This window comes from Bos indicus, chromosome X, assembly GCF_029378745.1.
Source record: "Bos indicus isolate NIAB-ARS_2022 breed Sahiwal x Tharparkar chromosome X, NIAB-ARS_B.indTharparkar_mat_pri_1.0, whole genome shotgun sequence".
Lineage (NCBI taxonomy): Eukaryota > Metazoa > Chordata > Mammalia > Artiodactyla > Bovidae > Bos > Bos indicus.
The window spans coordinates 33,117,018-33,134,205 of NC_091789.1; the positions used below are offsets into that span (position 1 = coordinate 33,117,018).

Genomic DNA, 17,188 nt, shown 5'->3' on the forward strand with positions numbered 1-17,188 from the left:
CACCAGCCCTTGTCGCTCTGCCCTCACAACTGTATTTAGGAGCCTGTCTTTGGACGTGCGGCCACCAGGCACCATGTCCAACACACATGCTTTGTGAGCCAAGGGACACTTTACAGCAGGACAAGGGTCGCCTGCAAGGACAGACTGCTGCCTGTTTCTGGGCCTGCGGGCCTCTCTGCCTGCCGATGCTCAGCCCAGCCCCCGGGCTCCCCCATCACCCTCTGGACACTGTTCCAAAACAGGGAGTTTGGACCAGAGCACAGAGGGAAAAACACTAACCGGTTTCCTAACAACACATTTCTCTCAAGCACCCAGACCCAGCAGGGCCAAAACGAGTGGCGATGCCATCTTTTCATAAAGGTCAAAGTCCCAAAGACTCTCCCTGAGTCAAGAGCAAAACCACATGAGAGGAGTACCAGACCCCGAACCCCCACCAAGTGGGCAGCACACCCCAGGGCGGGGCCGAATCAGACCAAACCAGACGGGCACGTACAGGGCACAGCTGTGACTGGACGGTGTCACCATGAGCTGGTCTCTCTGTCACCCTCCCCTCGACAGCCCAGCCTGGACAGGCCTCCCCCACAAAGGGGATCAGGTGCTTGAGGGTATCTACCTGGAAGATGTCTTTCCTGGCCCTCCCTGGGACAGGCTGCAGCCTCCAGCGGGGGTCGGCGAGCACAGTCAGGTACTTCTGTTGCAGGTTGGGTAGCAGGGCTTGATTCTCCAGCTCCTCCACCTCAATGGGTCCTAGGTTTTATGGGCACAGCAAAGTGTCCCCAACGTCCATAAGACCTGTGTACAAAGACAGGACACAGAAGGAGAGCAAGGTGATTCAAAGTCATTCCTGCTAGAGACTAAGACCGTATCACAGAGGGGACCCGGGGTGAACTGGGTCCTCTGTCTGAGCCTTTCAGATGGGCTCACCTCAGCAAAGGGAATTCGGGACGAGGCCAATCGAGGGACGGAGCGAAATGAAAGGGAGAGGCCTGGTGCTCCATGAACCCACCAGGCCACGGGCAGCTCTCAGGCTGCCCACTGCAGGCTGCAGGGACAGAGTAGGAGGGCCCCAGTGGGGAGCCTGTGGGCATCAGGTCCCCATTCGACTCACCAGCAGAGAGGTGCTGCTGTGGGGCCTCACCCCTGGGGAGTCAGGGGACTTGCTCAGGCCCAGCTGCAGGTAGTGGGGCTGGGGAACCCAGGCTGGGTGTCGTGCTGCCTCTCATGGTCTCTGCCGGGCACACACACACACACATGGACACACGCACACACACACACACAGACAAGTGCCACGTGCAGACCTGGACCCACATTTGCCTCAGAGCACAACCGGGACTGAGGCCCAGAGTGGTGGTCAGGCAACTTGTGCCACCATCTCCCAGGCCACGTACCCTTGCTGCCCCTCTGAAGAAACCCTAGCCCACCCCACCCCCACAAACTGGTTCAACAGAAAACAAATGAGCACAACCCAGCTGAGATCCAGGGAAGTGCCGGGGGCTGTCTAGGCAGCACGGGGAAGGGCGCTTGCCCCACGATCCTCACTTGCCCATGGTCACTCTGCAGCTGAACTGGTCCCCATCCCGCAGCAAGGCTCGGATCCAGGTGGGGCTCATCCCCAGCCTCTGCTCCAACAGCTCCCGCCAGGACATGTCCTCTCACTGCAGGTGCCTGATGTGGACGGCCAGGGTACATTGCTTGGTCTGCATAGCATAGGCCGGCACCGAGTTTCCAGGGTCTTGACACCACTTAAGACTAATTCCGCATAAGGCTGTCGGAAGGACAGACAGCCGAACTTCATCTCCCAGGGCTCCCAGGGCTCCCACTGCCTCACGTGGCTGCAGAACACAGAACCACAAAGACCAAGAGCGTGACACAGAGGCCTCCAAGCTCACAGCCCTAGGCGGGACCTCAGCCTCACGTGCCCAAGCAACAGCCAAGCCTGCTGACACAGAGGGGAGGGTCACAGAGGGCTGGCTCTTTCCATCCATCACCACGTGGTCTGCTGACAGGGGGTGGTGACCCAGAGGACCTGGTCATCACATGCAGTCTGTGGGGAGGTCAGGAAGGAGGGCAGGACAGCAGAAGAGAGGTACAAGGTGAGTTCCAAGACAGAGAGTCTCAACACCCTTGGAGCACTGAGGAGGGAGGGTGGGTCCCCTGGCTTCACAGCCCAGTGGCCGGGCTCTGGTCCTCTCCCAGCACAGACAGGCACAGTCCCGGGTTTGGCTTCCCCCACCCCTGGCCCCCACTGCAGCCCTCAACTCCCCGGCCCCCATGCCTGCCCATGCTCTGCAGATCCCCCATCTTAGCCCAGGGCTTCTGAGGGCCGATTTGTGCTAACCAATCTGGCCTCAGCCCTGGGGCCACCCTGGACCTCAGACGGCCCTGCCAGGTGTCTTCCCCTCACCTTTGGAAGCCACCTTCCTCCCAACCCTTCCCACACCACGGTCTCCACTGTCAGCAGATGTCCCGGCCCCTGCCCGGAACCTACAGAAAAAAACGGAAAGTAGGAACTTCTGGGACAGTCGTGCTCCATGTCCTTGCCAGGGCCTGGGACAGCACCTTGCAGGAATCACAGAATTCAAACCTCAAATAATCCACTAGGTTACTGTCACCTCATTCCACAGCTGAGGAGGTGCTGAGAGATAGAGATAGCCCATGACTGCAGGGGACCTGACCACATACACATCCATTCTCACTTGTTTCGTTGTACTTGGAGCGGGGGGTCCCTGTTCACTGGATCGGGGTAGAGGCAGAGGAGCAGAGCCATGGGCCTGAACCTCAGCAGGATCTCAGCACCTCTCAGGGAGCCTCTGTTTCCATGTGGCTGTGAAGACAGGGACAAGGTCCCAGAGGAACCCATCCTAGGGCCTCCTGGGCCTTCCCTTCCCTGAGCACAACAGAGCCACAGTTCTCACAGGCCCACGAGGCCCCATGTGATCTGGCTCCTGCCCTGGCAGTCTACTCTCCTCACCCCTGGATTCACCCCCGGTAGCTATGAAGGCCATCATTCCATCCTTGGAACATTCCAGTGTGTTCCTACCTCAGAACCTTTGTAGGGTGTGAGGAATACATTGCATTCCCTCAAATCCAGGTGCTGGAGTCTCAATCCCGAGTACCTCGGTGTGACCTTACAGACAAAGGAAAGGTCTTCACAGAGCTGATGGAGGTCCAGTGAGCTCATTAGGATGGACCCTCCTCTAACAGAATGGCTGTCCCCATACAAAGGACACATTTAGAGACAGACAGGTACACAGGAGAACTGGGGTGAAGAGGAAGGTGCAGCTCTTCAAGCCCAGACACACCCACCATGGCCAGCAATGCCCCCGGAAGTGAGGGGGAGAGATGGGACAGACTCTCACCATAGCCCTCACGAGCACCAACATCAGCTGACACCTCAACCTCGGCTGCCGGCCTCCTGAACCAACACAGTTGTAGTGTGAGCCACCCAATGCAATCCTGACATGACTGCTGGCAAATGAAGACAGAAGGTCAGCCCTGTCTGTACATCTCTCTGCAGGGGCAAATGGGGAGTTGGGGGATGACTTCTCCACTCCCAGCATCTCAGGCACACTCCTCCATGTCTGCACATCTTCATGTGTCTGTTTTCACCTCCCAGTGTCGGGGGTCCCACAAGTTACTGACTCTTCCTTCCTGATGGAAGGGAAGGGAAAACTCATTGTGCCAATACAACCACTTGACGTGACCACACACTCACTGACTGAAGAACCATAGAGGAAGATGCCCAGGGTATAGGGCACACACCCAAGGTGCTGACACATGCCAGCAAATGCCCTTCTGCAAAGGATCCGCAGTGTCCACTCCCCCAACCGCAGTCAAGTGTGCCATGTCCTCCACACTGGCTGGCCCCAAGCATCATCATCCCACTGAACCTTTACCTGCTGGGTGACAAAGGGTCACCCTCTTCACTGGGTGAACATATCACAATGTTCCCTCCAACCTCACACCTCTTGTCCTGATACACAGGCACTATAAGTTCGAGTATTCCTGGAAGCTATTTCAATACAGGATAGCTAGGAATAACTTGAATGTGTACAGAACTGGTTGGGAGCTCCTAAAATATGTTTCTCGAAATCCAAACTACTTTCTCCTGATTTAATCTCCCCTTAGCCAGATTCCCAATATGCCCATGGTCACTGTATAGCCACCCAATACAAGAGCAAGAGGGATGGTGGCAGCAGAATGGACACAGAGATGCCCTGAGCCAACTGTGGCTAAACCACCTTTCGTTGATTTTACAAACCAGACGACTGGCATATACCATAATGCTAGGGCCTCTTCCAGACCTGGAAATGCCAATGACTCTGAAGCTTAATCTTAAACTTCATTAGCTTTGCTGTTCATCTCTGTCTGGTCCAGAGACTTACAGAAGGGAAACCAAACACTGAGAAAAGGCTTGTGACTCAGACAACAAGGCAGAAGGGAGGAGGGTGTCTAACCAGAAGCAAGGATAAGGCAATCAGGACGAATTCCAGATAACCTGAATGCAAAAGTACCCGGGAGTGGGACTTCCTTGGTGGTCCAGTGGTTAGACTCTTTGCTTCCACTGCAGGGAAATGGGTTCGATCCCTGGCCAGGGAACTAAGATTCCACATGCCTCACATCAGGGCCAAAAGAAATAAGTAAAATTTTAAAAGTCATCTACATTTACTGAGGGTTCAAAAAATTAAAAAAAAAAAAAAAAAAACCTGGGAATGAGTGACTAGCATGTGACCTAAGGAATAGAATGACAGCCTGAGCTGGGACAACACACAAGGACCCAATGTATGGAGCTGTCTTTCCTCCATGGCTGAGGTGAGAAACCAGGCATGATGTTGGGTAGACACTGAGTGGTAGGAAGAGGAAGCAGTTCAGGGAGGCGGGCTTCTTGAGCCAGCATCAGAGAAGAACCATGCTGAGCCAGCACAGAATTAAGTCAAGCAACGCAGAAACCAAAAAGACAAAGACAAAGACAACCCTCTGAGTCTGTCAACACTGAATTCCCGGATGGTACAGTCATAGCATCCAATGTGTGGCGAGTTTGAAAGGACCTCCTATGTCCCATGTTCCAGGCCTCACCCTCTATGGGGACAGGGAGCAGGTCACAAGTGCTAGAGTCAGGACTGGTCCCTGGGGATGGACTCCTGTCTCGCTACCATCCACACCCCACCCACTCTGCAGTGTACCACTCAGAGCCCGCCTTCCTCTTCTCGCAGGGAGAGGCATCCTAGCACTTCAGATGTTTCTACAGGGAGTGGTCCTGCGTCCAATGAGATTACTGACATACTTGCCTTGCTTACCTGCCTTGCACACACTGATGCCTGGGCAGGGCCCATCTCATCACCTGCTGAATCCAGAGTGGTACAGCAGAGTTGATGAGTGCCAAGTGACTCAAAGCCAATAGCCAGCACCTAGTAAGTGTCTCCTCTGGCACAGGCAGCTCTGGGGACAGTACCAAGGTAAGTAGAGTGGGGTCTTTATCCTCAGAGGGCTTGCAGTCTAGCTGGGGTAACAGTGCATGCACACACGCACGCACATGCACACACAAACAGAAACTATTCAAGGTAACTTTCAACCAAAAGAATACTATAGACAGAGTTCTGAAAGGTTCCATGTGAATGTGTGCACACACACACACAGAAACCACCCAAACTAACCTTGTACACACACACACACACACACACACACACCAGAAACTGCCCAAGGTAACCTTGCACAAAAAGAGTACTATAGAGAGGGCTTTGGAATGTTGCACACAAACATACACACACACACACACACACACACACACACACATACATATCACCCAAAGTATCCTTTCACAAAAAGAGTACTACAGAGAGGCTTCTGGAAGTTGTGGGGAGGAAGGAACAGTCCTGAAGTCAGCCTCAGACGCTTCAGGAGGACACAGGAAGCAAGGAGAGAGGGATCTGCCAAAGCAGCAGTGTGAAGGGCTGGGCACGCTGGGAGCAGGCTGTGGGAGTGGAGGCGAGTCCATGACCATCGGGGAGACAGGGGGAAGTGCTGCTTCGAGGAAGGGAGGAAGGCCCGTGGTGGGGGTCGGAGCCCTGAGAAGTGTGGAGAATGACAGCTGAGCCTGGGCCCAGAACTGTTTTCATTGACCTCATTTGACAGACGGGCAAGATGAGGCCAGAGAGCTGCAGGCACTCGAACACCAAGTTGTGGGAGTCAGGGGTTGCCTTGGGGAAAGGTGTATTTTAGGATTTGTGCTTATGCTACCAGGGTGGCCTGGGTCACAGGGGCCAAAGAACAATTAGTAGTCTGCCCGTGTCATGTCAGCAAAGGCCCTGGGTTTAAGAGAGCTCAGAAAGTACTGGACAAGCAGGGTATTCCTCCAGACACTTCTTCTTAAGGATTCTATCTGAGGCTCCTCTACTCCTAACTGCTGATTTTATGCCAGGGGGAACTGAGTGGGAGAGAGGTGGCTGGAAAAAAAGACTCTCGTGCTTCATCAAAGGTGTGCAAGGAAGGCTTAGGCACGGGCCCTCCACATGTACCTGCGGTGACCCAAATGGTCTGGGGATGTGACGGGAAGGCAATGCACTCTGGATCGGTACCCCAGACACACACTGAGCCCTATGGCCCCCGGCAACCATCCCTGGCATCCCTCCGCAGAGATTCCAGATTCTAGGAGCTGCGCCTTTCTGTCCACCTGTCTGGGGCTTGTCAGCAAGTTCCCCATCTTCTCCACCCTTGTAGACCCAATGCCAGGCACCAAGGAGGTGCTCACACACCAGAGAGTGAGGGGATTAATGAAGGAAAGAAGGTGACCGGTGGCCACTGACAGAGCTATTGATGGACCAGTCGCCATACTGTCAGCGTCTGGAGGAGGGGGCGGTTGGGCACACTCCGTCTGGGCTTCCCAGGTGCCTGATGCTAAAGAAGCCCATTGACAAGTCCTGGGAACACACATCCCCTAGACTGTTCTCTTCACTGACTGACCACCAAAGGAACACCTCTGTGTTTGGATCCAGCCTCCCTGGTGTTCAGTCTCAATTGCTTCCTCAGATGGTGCACATGCCACCTCCACCCCATGGGAAAGTGGTCATCCTTCTTAATGAAGGGCTCGGGCAATGCCACCGAGCACACACTGTTCTCCTGCCATATTCCACAAAGGATACCTGACATTTCAACACACTGGCTACTCTAGCAACTGGGCTTTTGTCTCCTTGCTAAAGTGGGTTCCTCACCTTAGCCATGATGTTACTGAATTGAAACAGACAAAGATTGACAAGCAAAGCCCTATGGTCTGTCAAAGCAGCCGGTCTTCTGGACACACACCAGAGGAGTCTCAACAGAGTGCCGAAGACAGAACACTCTACCAACTCTGAACCTGGAGCACTCAACTCAGCAATGGACAGAAAGGGTGGAGGCCACTTACATGAAGGTATCTTTCTAGATGCCACATCATTAAGATTATCAAGAAAGCACATGGATGCCAGACACACCAACAGCTGTCCACAATTCTGAACCTTCACTTAGACATACAGTGTGGAGACAGGCCTCAGCCAGGGTCTGAAAGCAGGTCACTTGTTTCTGTCAGAAATTCCCTTAGAAAAGTGTCCATTAGCTTACCTTGTGGCTCAGATGGTAAAGAATCTGCCTGCAATGCAGAAGACCCAGGTGTGATCCCTAGGTCGGGAAGATCCCCTGGAGAAAGGAATGGCTATCCACTCCAGTATTCTTGCCTGGGAAATTCCATGGACAGAGAAGCCTGGCAGATTACACTCAGTGGGGTCGCACAGAGTTGGACACAAGTCATCGACTAACACTTTCTGTATGATCCAGACTACAACCAAACCAAAGTGCAACTCTTCTTAACAAAGTGCAACAGCTTCTTAACCCAAATTGTGTTCTTCAGAAAATATTTTACAGATGTTTCAGACACTCACAGTTGAGAAACAAATACTTTCTGTCTCCTTCATATCCCAGGTCAGTTTCCAGATTTGTATAGTTGAAGATGTTGCCCTTAATAGAAACATTCATTCAACAATTTTATGACACAATCAAAGTAACAGTAAGAAGTCCGAACCAAAGGATGTGAAAGGTCAAAGGCAGTCTATGATCATACCCTTGCTTTTCAAAATGCTATCCATGGACCAGACACTTAGGCATCAATTGGGATCTGTTCAGAAGCACAGAATCTCAGGTCCACCTCAACATGTGAATCAGAAGCCACATTCCACAAGATCACTGAGGGATCTGAATGCACACCAAAATCTCAGATCTAGTTTTCAAACTGTGTTCTCTGGCACCTTTTGGGGGCCTCTATGAGGAGTGGGCCAGGAAGAGATTAGGAAGGAGGGGGCTGGGGAGCAGGCCTCGCTTCAGCTGAGCAGCCTGCCTCTGATCTGTTTGGGAGGCTGAACCCCACACCACCTGCCAGCCAGATATCCCAAGGACACAAAGGTTGGAGAATCCCTGTTCTGGACCAACCATCTCATTTTCTGCATGCACAACTGACAACTTCCAGATAGCATAAGGGAATTTCACCAAGGTCACATTAGAGTCCCTTGAACACTGTTAGAGGATTCTGAAATTTACCAAGTCTGGGAATCAAGAAAAATCTTCATAGGCAGTGTGGCTGGAATAACCTCCCAACTGCAGAAGTAGAAGCAAAGACAGACCCTCAGCCCCAGTGGGAGACATCATGACGTCCAAGGCTGTGCCCTGGAAAAGCCCTGTGTCACGAGCATCATCTTGTGCTACCTGGTTTTCAACAGAGGAGAGACACCCAGAGATAGCAAGTGCCAAGGCTATACAGCAGGAGAAGAGCTGATGTCCAAACCCAGGTCCCTGGATCCAAAAGCCCAGGCTCTGGATTATGTCATTCACATCATGAGCACAAATAGGCAGCCCCTCTGTGTGCCCTATGCACTGGCCCAGCCTATGAGCTACATGGACACACATCCACTCAAAAAAGGAGCCATCCACCCTCACGGACCCATGGGATACAAACAATGGGCTTCTGTGCCAATGCCTGAGCTCCTGGTATAAGCTCAAGGCACGGAACATGCAAATTCAGTTGCTATATCTTTGTGGTAATGAGAGTTAAGAATCCATTTTAATATCCATTACTATGTATCTGACATCTCCATGGCTTGGGAAAGTTAAAAGGATTAAGAAGGTAGAAATGGTCAGAGGAGGAAAAGGAAACAGTATACTTTACAATGTATCACATATTAGGTTTAGCACCTCATTTTTATATTCACACCCTCCAAGCACTGCCTGGAGCTTTCTGCCGTGGAAGCTCTTATTGCTAACCACGTTTAATTAAAACTGAAGCTGCAAAAAAAAAAAAAAAAGACAATCCAATCAAAAAATGGTCAGAACACCTGAATAGACATTTCTCCAAAGAAGACACAGATGGCCAAAAGGTACATGAAAAGATGCTCAATGTTCTTAATTATCAGACAAATGCAAATAAAAACTCTAATGAAGTATCATCTTACACTGGAAAGAATGGCCATCATCAAAAAACCTACAAAGACTAAATGCTGGAGAGGGTGCATAGAAAAGGGAACCCTTGTACACTGTTGGTGGAAAAGTAAATTGGTATACTCAATGTGAAGAACAGTATGGAGGTTCCTCAAACAACTACAAACAGAACTACCATATGATCCAGCAATCCCACTCCTGAATATATAACTGGAAAGGAAAAAACTCTAGTTTGAGAAGATACATGCATCCCAATGTTCATTGCAGCACTATTTATAATAGCCAAGATATGGAAGCAATGTAAATGTCCATCAAAAGATAAACAAGATAAAGAAGATGTGGTATACACACACACACACACACACACACACACACACACACACACACACAGAGGAATACTACTCAGTCATGAAAAATAATGAAGTAATACCATTTGCAGAAACATGAGTGGACATAGAGATTATCATACCGAGTGGAGTATGTCAGAAAGAGAAAGACAGATGTCCTATGATATTAATTATATGTGGAATCTAAAAAGATGATACAAATGAAATTATTTGCAAAGCAGAAACAGACTCAGAGAATAAACTTTTTATTACCAAAGGGGAAAATCAGGGGAAGGGATAAGTTAGGAGTTTGGGATTAACAGATACACTCTACTATGTATAAAACAGTAGTACTGTGGTGCTGGAGAAGAGTCTTGAGAGTCCCTTGGACAGCAAGGAGACCAAGTCAGTCAATTCTACAGAAATCAACCCTGAACACCCATTGGAAGGACTGAAGCTGAAGCTCCAATATTTTGGCCACCTGATGTGAAGAGCCAACTTACTGGGAAAGACCCTGATGCTGGGAAAGACTGAAGACAGAAGGAAAAGAGGGTGCTAGAGGATGAGATGATTGGATGGCATCACTGACTCAATGGACATGAGTTTGAGCAAAGTCTGGGAGAGAATGAAAGACAGGGAAGCCTGGTATGCTGCAGTCCATGGGGTCACAAAGTTGAACATGACTGAGCGACTGAACAAAAATGTATAAAATACATAATTAAGGTCCTACTGTATAGAACAGGGAACTATAATCAATATATACAATAACCTATAATGGAAAAGAATCTGAAAGTATTTATATAGTGAATCACCTTGATGTACACCAGAAACGATGGGCACAACATTGTTAATCAACTATGTGAAAGTGAGGGAGAGTCACTCAGTGGTGTCCAACTCTTTGTGACGCCATGAACTCTACAATATACAGTTCATGGAATTCCCAGGCCAGAACAATGGAGTGGGTAGCCTTTACCTTCTCCAGGGGATCTTTCCGACCCAGGAATCGAACTGGGGTCTCTTGCATTGCAAGCGGATTCTTTACCAACTGAGTTATGAGGGAAGTCCTGACTATACTTCAATTTAAAAAAAAAAAAAAAAGGTAAGTTGGAAGAGCTGGCCAGCAGATGGCACAACGAGCAAGCAGCACATTACTGTCAAACTCTAGTTTCATTTCAGACGCGAAGCTGGCCCCTTTCCTAAAGCCTCCTCCAGGTGCCATTTGGGAACACTAGGTGGGCAATACAGCAGGCCAAGGCCAGCCTCCCATATCATCTTGTCTTCACTGCCTGCAATACTCCTTCAAAGGCAGTAAGCGAGGGGCCCACACTGCCAAACTCCTCCTGGAGCTTGAAGCTGCCACAGTTCAGGCCACTGGGGAGCTGGTCTGGACAAACCTGCACCACGTCTTCCTTCTCTGCACAATGCATCAGCAGCAGCCACTCTGCTCAGCCTGGGGGACACTGGGTGCCACAGGGGGCAAATCAACCTTCTGCCGGGAGCCAGGAGAATCTGGGCCCAACGCCCTCACCTGTGTGTGTGTTTGGTCGCTAAGTTGTGTCCTACTCTTTGTGATCCCATGGACTGCAGCACGCCAGGCTTCCCTGTCCTTCACCATCTCCCAGTTTGCTCAAATTCACGCACTCACCTGGGCGCCCCTCGTGTATCTGCAGCCTGACCCTGTATATGGGAGGCACACAAAGCTTTGTCCAATCACTGTCTAACCAAATGACTGAATCAATGAATTCTCAGGCAGAGAGGCAATTTAGAGTTGGTGATGGTATCTAACCATCTCCCGACAATAACTCTCAGAACATAAAGACCTAATGTCATATCTCTAAACCTCTTTCCGGATTCAAGAACAAGAATTGGAGACCTCATCACAAGCCAGGAGAAGTCAGCCTGTGAAGAAGGTGCCCATGCCCAGTTCAACGAGGACAGGCACCAGCTGCCAGAGCCACTCATCCTGGAAAGAGCCATGCCGGTCGCCTGACTCACCTGTGCACCCCTCGTCTATCTGCTGCCTGACCCTGTGTATGGGAGGCACACAAAGCTTTGTCCAATCACTGTCTAACCAAATGACTGAATCAATGAATTCTTCTCAGGCAGAGAGGCCATGGCTTGCCTTTAAAACTGCAAGTGAGAGCATTGATCAACTGTACACAGGGCAAAGGCCAGATGACTCAGAGTCGCCCCTGAGTGGGACCCAGGCTAGTCTCTCAGGCCCTTTCGCATGACCTTGATCCAGCTACACACCTGGGCTCAGTTCCCTCCATGGGTCTGACCCTTCTGGGGGCCCTTCCCCCATTTCCCAGCCAAGGAGACCCTCTTCACTATGAGACCCAGCCCAGATGACACTCCCATCTAAAAAGCCCTTGATGTGAGTCAGTGGTTGGTTCCCCACTCTTTATCCTCCCCAACCTCTGCCTCGTTTCAGGCTCTGCACTTTACAGATCTGCCTGGAAGATGTGCTCCAGCCTCCCCACCCCCCAGCCCTGAGTGATGCAGGGGTGAGTGGACACCTGATGTCCTGTACAGTGGAGGAGCCTCTTGCAGGATGGGTGTCTTGGAATTGAATGCACTTTGCCTCGTGAAGTCTGGCACCCAGACCTGCCCTCTCCCATCAGGCTGTGCTTACACCAGGTCTAGCTGATGGCCAGGTGGCCAGTGCACTGGAAGCAGTTGTCCTGCCCAACCCAGCAGTTGTCTGATGCGAAAGATGCCAAGAGCCCCTCCCACCAGGCTGCGAGCAGGGCAGAGCGTGGCGCCACCCAGGCAAAGCCCTTGGCGTCCTGTGTGTACACACGGCCACCGCTCAGGCACCAATTCCTTTTGTCAGTTCTCCTGCTCGGTCAGTAGTGATCATGGGCCTCAGGAACTGTGAGGGCCCGACCACCAGGGCCCACTGTGGACACTTTCAATGCCTGTCTGTGCTCTGCACCTCCCGACGGACTGGCAGGAACAGTCAGGTAAACACTGCAGGTGAAGGGATGCCCTGCCCACCTCTGCCTGCTCCCTGTCCCCTTGGTGGTGAGTCCCCAGCCAGCCTCCAGCACCAACTCCCCCCCACCCCACCCCCGGGAATAGCCTCATGAAGGACCCATCCCGAGGAGGCTGGCTCTGGAGTGGTCTGAGGAGAGGTGGTGAGATGAGGCCTTGGTACGGGTTTGACATCCCCTGCCCCACTGATTATGAGGACCCATCCTGTGCGCTCAGCCCTGGGCTCAAGGCCACAGCCCAGCTGCTAGAACTTTCATTGGGCTGGCAGTGGGAGGGGAATTCTCTGGCAAGTGAGAAGATCCAGGAGTGTTGGACAAGGGGGAAATAGAGGGAAGTGACTTCTTTGCTCTGCTGTCCACAGGGGGCTGAGCAGCTCAGGGTGAAGAACAGTGAGAACTGGGGGCGGGGGAGCCAGGGTCTCCCCGGTATCTGACAAAGCTTCAGACAGTGGACAAACATCAGCCCAGGATTCTACAGGATTGGCTGAACTTCAAAGACACTGAACGTTCCACTAAGGCAGGCCTGACCCACTGGCATCAAAGGTCCTCTTGGGAAAACCTGCATCCCTGACATGAAGGCCAGGGAGACTGGGAGGCAGGCCCCTGAAGACCAGGACTACCCAGACATCTCTGAACTTCTGAACCTACAGCAGCAGCCCATCCCCCCACCGGATAAAGAGCTGGTGCCCTCCCACCCTCACCCGCAAGGGAGCAAACGGGACTGGAGCCCTCCCTCCCAGGAAGCAGGGGAGCTCGCCGCCCCGAGTTGTGGCAGGACCCACAGCACTACCAGCAGGAGAACCAAGGAACCATGAGAAGAGGTGGTCACCTACTGCTCGGCCACCAAGCAGAGCGAAGTCACCACACAACACAGGCCAGGCTCGCCGGGCCTCATGATGGAGGAGACGGACGACACTCCTCACTCCCTTTCCCCACTGCCCAGGGATTGCAGCAGAGTTTGCAGGGTCGCACTGAGTGGCCAGGAGCCAGGGGCCATGATGAGGGCTGCCGCCGCCCAGAAGACCGGACCCACAGAGCAGGGCAGGTGGTCAGTACAACATGGCCTCCTGGGGGCTCAATGGATGGGCAACAGATTAAGGTACGCTCCAAAATGACACTGAGGCCAAAGGCAGCCACCCCAGTAAACAGGTCAAGATTCCTCATCCAGGTTCGGCCCCCAAGCCAATTCTCAGATCTGGAACCGAGGAACAGGGATAGGGTGGGCCTCCTGGGGAAGGAAGCTGCAGCACCACAGCAGACAAACAAGGGAATGACCCCAGCCCTTCAGGGACCTCAGGCTCTTGGTCAGTGACCCCATGTAGGGAGGTGGGACCTTCAGAGGGGTGGATGTTGCCAGATACAGGGTCAACTTGACACTGACGTGACAGTCCCAGTTAACTCTGACTCTGCAGTCACTTTGGGAGGACCCCCTGGGCTGGGCTTTCTGAGCAGAGGGGGTCAAGGGGCAAGGGACACAAGGCCAGTCCCAAGGAATCATCAGTCAGTCTTGATTTTTTGTGTTTCAGATTTTCTCTCTTCTGTTTGCAGGCTAGCGACAGACTCAGTATTCGCCTCGTCTCGGAGCAGTAAGTGCCCCAGTGGTAAGTGCCCCACTGGGGACTGCAGTCCATCCCCAGGCTTGGCACCTGGGGCGAGCAGTCCCTGAGGAGACACTGCCCTGGCGTCCAGCACTCTGCCTGTGAGAGAGGGCTCCTTCACGTCCGTGTCAGTCCCTTGGTCCCTGCCTAGCTTCAGTTCCAGGCCTTGGACTCCCACAGGACAAGCCCAGGTGTAGCCGTGTAGCTCTGGGACATCAGCCTTCCTTCTGGGACTGGACAAAAGCCTTGGGTGGGGGGGCGTGGTCCAGACTTGTGCACAGCAGCCACAGCCTGGGAGGAAGAGGGGGGCAAAGGCAGGCTGCAAGAAGACGCAGGGCGCCCCAGAACTCCCAGATGAGAGCACCTGACACTCGGGCAGACGGAGAAAGGATGTTATGGTCCTGCCTGGAAGGAGGACAGTAGGTGGTCAGGACAAGAGGAGCGGTGGTCCAGGGGCAGAACTGCATGAGAAAGTGTTGGGTCCCGGATGAGCTCTGTGCACAGTGCATGGCCAGCACAGCCACCCAGAGTGCTGGGCGATGAGGAAGGAGACCTAGGACCACCGGAAGCCCCACCAGGGCACCATGGACACGTTGGGGCTGAAACAGGAGAGGGTTCGGCTATGCTTTCCATCCGGGGCAGATGAGGACAGATGTGCATGCAGGGTGACACAGAACCATGGCATATGAAACACCGGTGGGAGGAGGAGAGACAGGAGGGGTTCAGGCTGGTGGGGGCACCTAGGCTGACAGCACTGGCCCCAGGCCATGCAGTCTGAGCTCAGATAGTAGCATCGGGGACAGGAAGAGGAGCATTTACTCTGATCAGGCAGTTGGGAGGCAGGGACACAGCAGGGACGGTGGCAGTCAAGAGCAGAGTTAGGTGGCTGTCCTGGGTGGGCTGAGCCCCCAGATGAGAGGAAGAGGTTCGGGCCCTGTGGGGCAGGTTGTCTTGGGGGCCCGGATCTGGGTTCTCGGGTTGGTCCCACCACTTCTCCAAAGCTTCCTCTGAATCCACATTTGGATCTGGGTGACATCAGGGGGGTGCCCTGCTGTGGGCTCTCCATCAGTGGATGGGGCGAGTGGGGCTGCACATGGCTTGTTGGAACTCTGACTATCCATGGAGCCAGTCTAGTTCAGGAGCATTCTCTACCCAAGCAGTGAATGGTCAGGGCAGAAGAGCCTCAGAGCAGGGTGGTAGTGCCCAATAAATACTGTCTGGAGATTCTAGAATCTGGATCTTGGGCCAGGCAGCCAATTAAGTGGTCCGCTTCCTTACTTGTCTCATGATGTCACAGAGGTGATGTGGAGAGGCAGCCCTGGCCCAGTGTGGGGGAGGGGGTCTGGGGACAGAGATGTGATCCCCAGCTTGTCTCTTGTCTGAAAGTACAGAAAAGTATGTTTCAGGTTGCCTGCAAAGGCTCCCATCTGCTGCCATGCGCCTTGTTTCAGGGGGCCAGGCCCTAGATGAGTTGACAAACATGCCCCTGGCTCCACCCCTACCCTACCAAATACCAAGGCTCTGGGTATCCCTCTTGCACCCACACTTGGGTCAGCAGCTCTCTGGGCTCCCCAAAGACACAGTGCGCACTCCCAACATACACCCCCATCCTGCTGAGTGCTCCCAAGACTGCCTCCTCAGGGGCCAGGTCTTCATTCTGCATGATCAGGCTGAGGACCAGCACCAGGAGGCTGGCCTTGGGCAGGCTCTGCCCACTGCTCAGCATCTCATCACAGGTGAGGCCCAGGGTGGGGACCATGATGTAGGTGTGCTCCCCGGGGTCCAACTCCTTCACCTCCATGCCAATGACCACCTGTAGGCACTCTGAAGCTTGACTGAAGACCACCAGGAAGTGCTCCTGGTTATCCTTGAGGACCTTCTTCAGCATTTCCGCTTGGGAGGTCAGCTGTTTGGCCAGATACTTGAGGAGAAAGAACTTCATCAGGTTAGCCACCATCTCATTCAGAGCTTCCTGGGGCAAGGCCTCTGCAAGGGCGGAGCAGGAGACTGTGGGGGAGGAGGCTGAGGGGGATGCAGCCTCCCCCGCCTCAGCCCCAAAGAGCTGTGCCTCCACAGGGCCCTGGGCCTTGCCTGGGTCCTGAAGGTCTTCCTCGAGCTTGCTCAGCTCAATCATCTCGACCATGAGCATGATGCCTGTGATCAAACCACAGAGTGAGGCATGGCGGCAAATGGGGACAGATGAGGACCACAGGCCTGGATGGTGGATAGAGGGGCTGTGAATGGCCTCACCTGAGAACTGCACCCTGGGCAGCCACAGGCCACTTGCAGGTCTCCTCTTGAAAGGTGCTCTCAGACCTCACAGGGGCATGCCTCTGGAATGGCCAGTCCCCTGGCTATCTGAAGGAGGAAGTGAGGTGGCTCCCTAGGGTGTGGTCAGCACAGCCCGAGATTTCTGGGACTGACAAGGTAAGGGGATTAGGCCCTTGTGGGGCCCCCTCTGTTCTGGGATGGGGAGCCCTTGGTGTACACTCAGGGCACCCTCCTCACCTTGACTCCTGGCACTGCCTGGACCTCCTCTGCTCTCCGAACTCAGGACCTGGGCCTCAGATGTCTGCCTTCGCCTCCTGGTTCCTGCAGCTCCTGTGAGAGAAATGGAGGGGGCACCTCGGTGGTATCCTGTGGCACAGCCCTGAGCATTCTCTGACGGTACGAGGGGTGGACTCTGTGAGGTCCCTTCAGTTGTGTGGTGGGAGGTCCCCTCAGGGCTCCCTTGTAGTGCTCACCTTTCCCCCAGCACAACCTGGTCCCTCCCCTCTGGGGGCCTTCAGGAAAACTCAGAACAAGACCTGAG

At 53.3% G+C, this 17,188-nt stretch overlaps 1 protein-coding gene across 1 annotated transcript; it reads right to left on the reverse strand.

Annotated features, from left to right (window-relative positions):
* Positions 1-361: 361 nt before the first annotated feature.
* Positions 362-1,795, reverse strand: LOC109554796 (endothelium and lymphocyte associated ASCH domain 2). Its single transcript, XM_070785000.1, is given in 4 exon segments — positions 362-382; positions 494-792; positions 1,544-1,702; positions 1,705-1,795. Coding segments are annotated over 4 exon segments (570 nt in total).
* Positions 1,796-17,188: the final 15,393 nt, after the last annotated feature.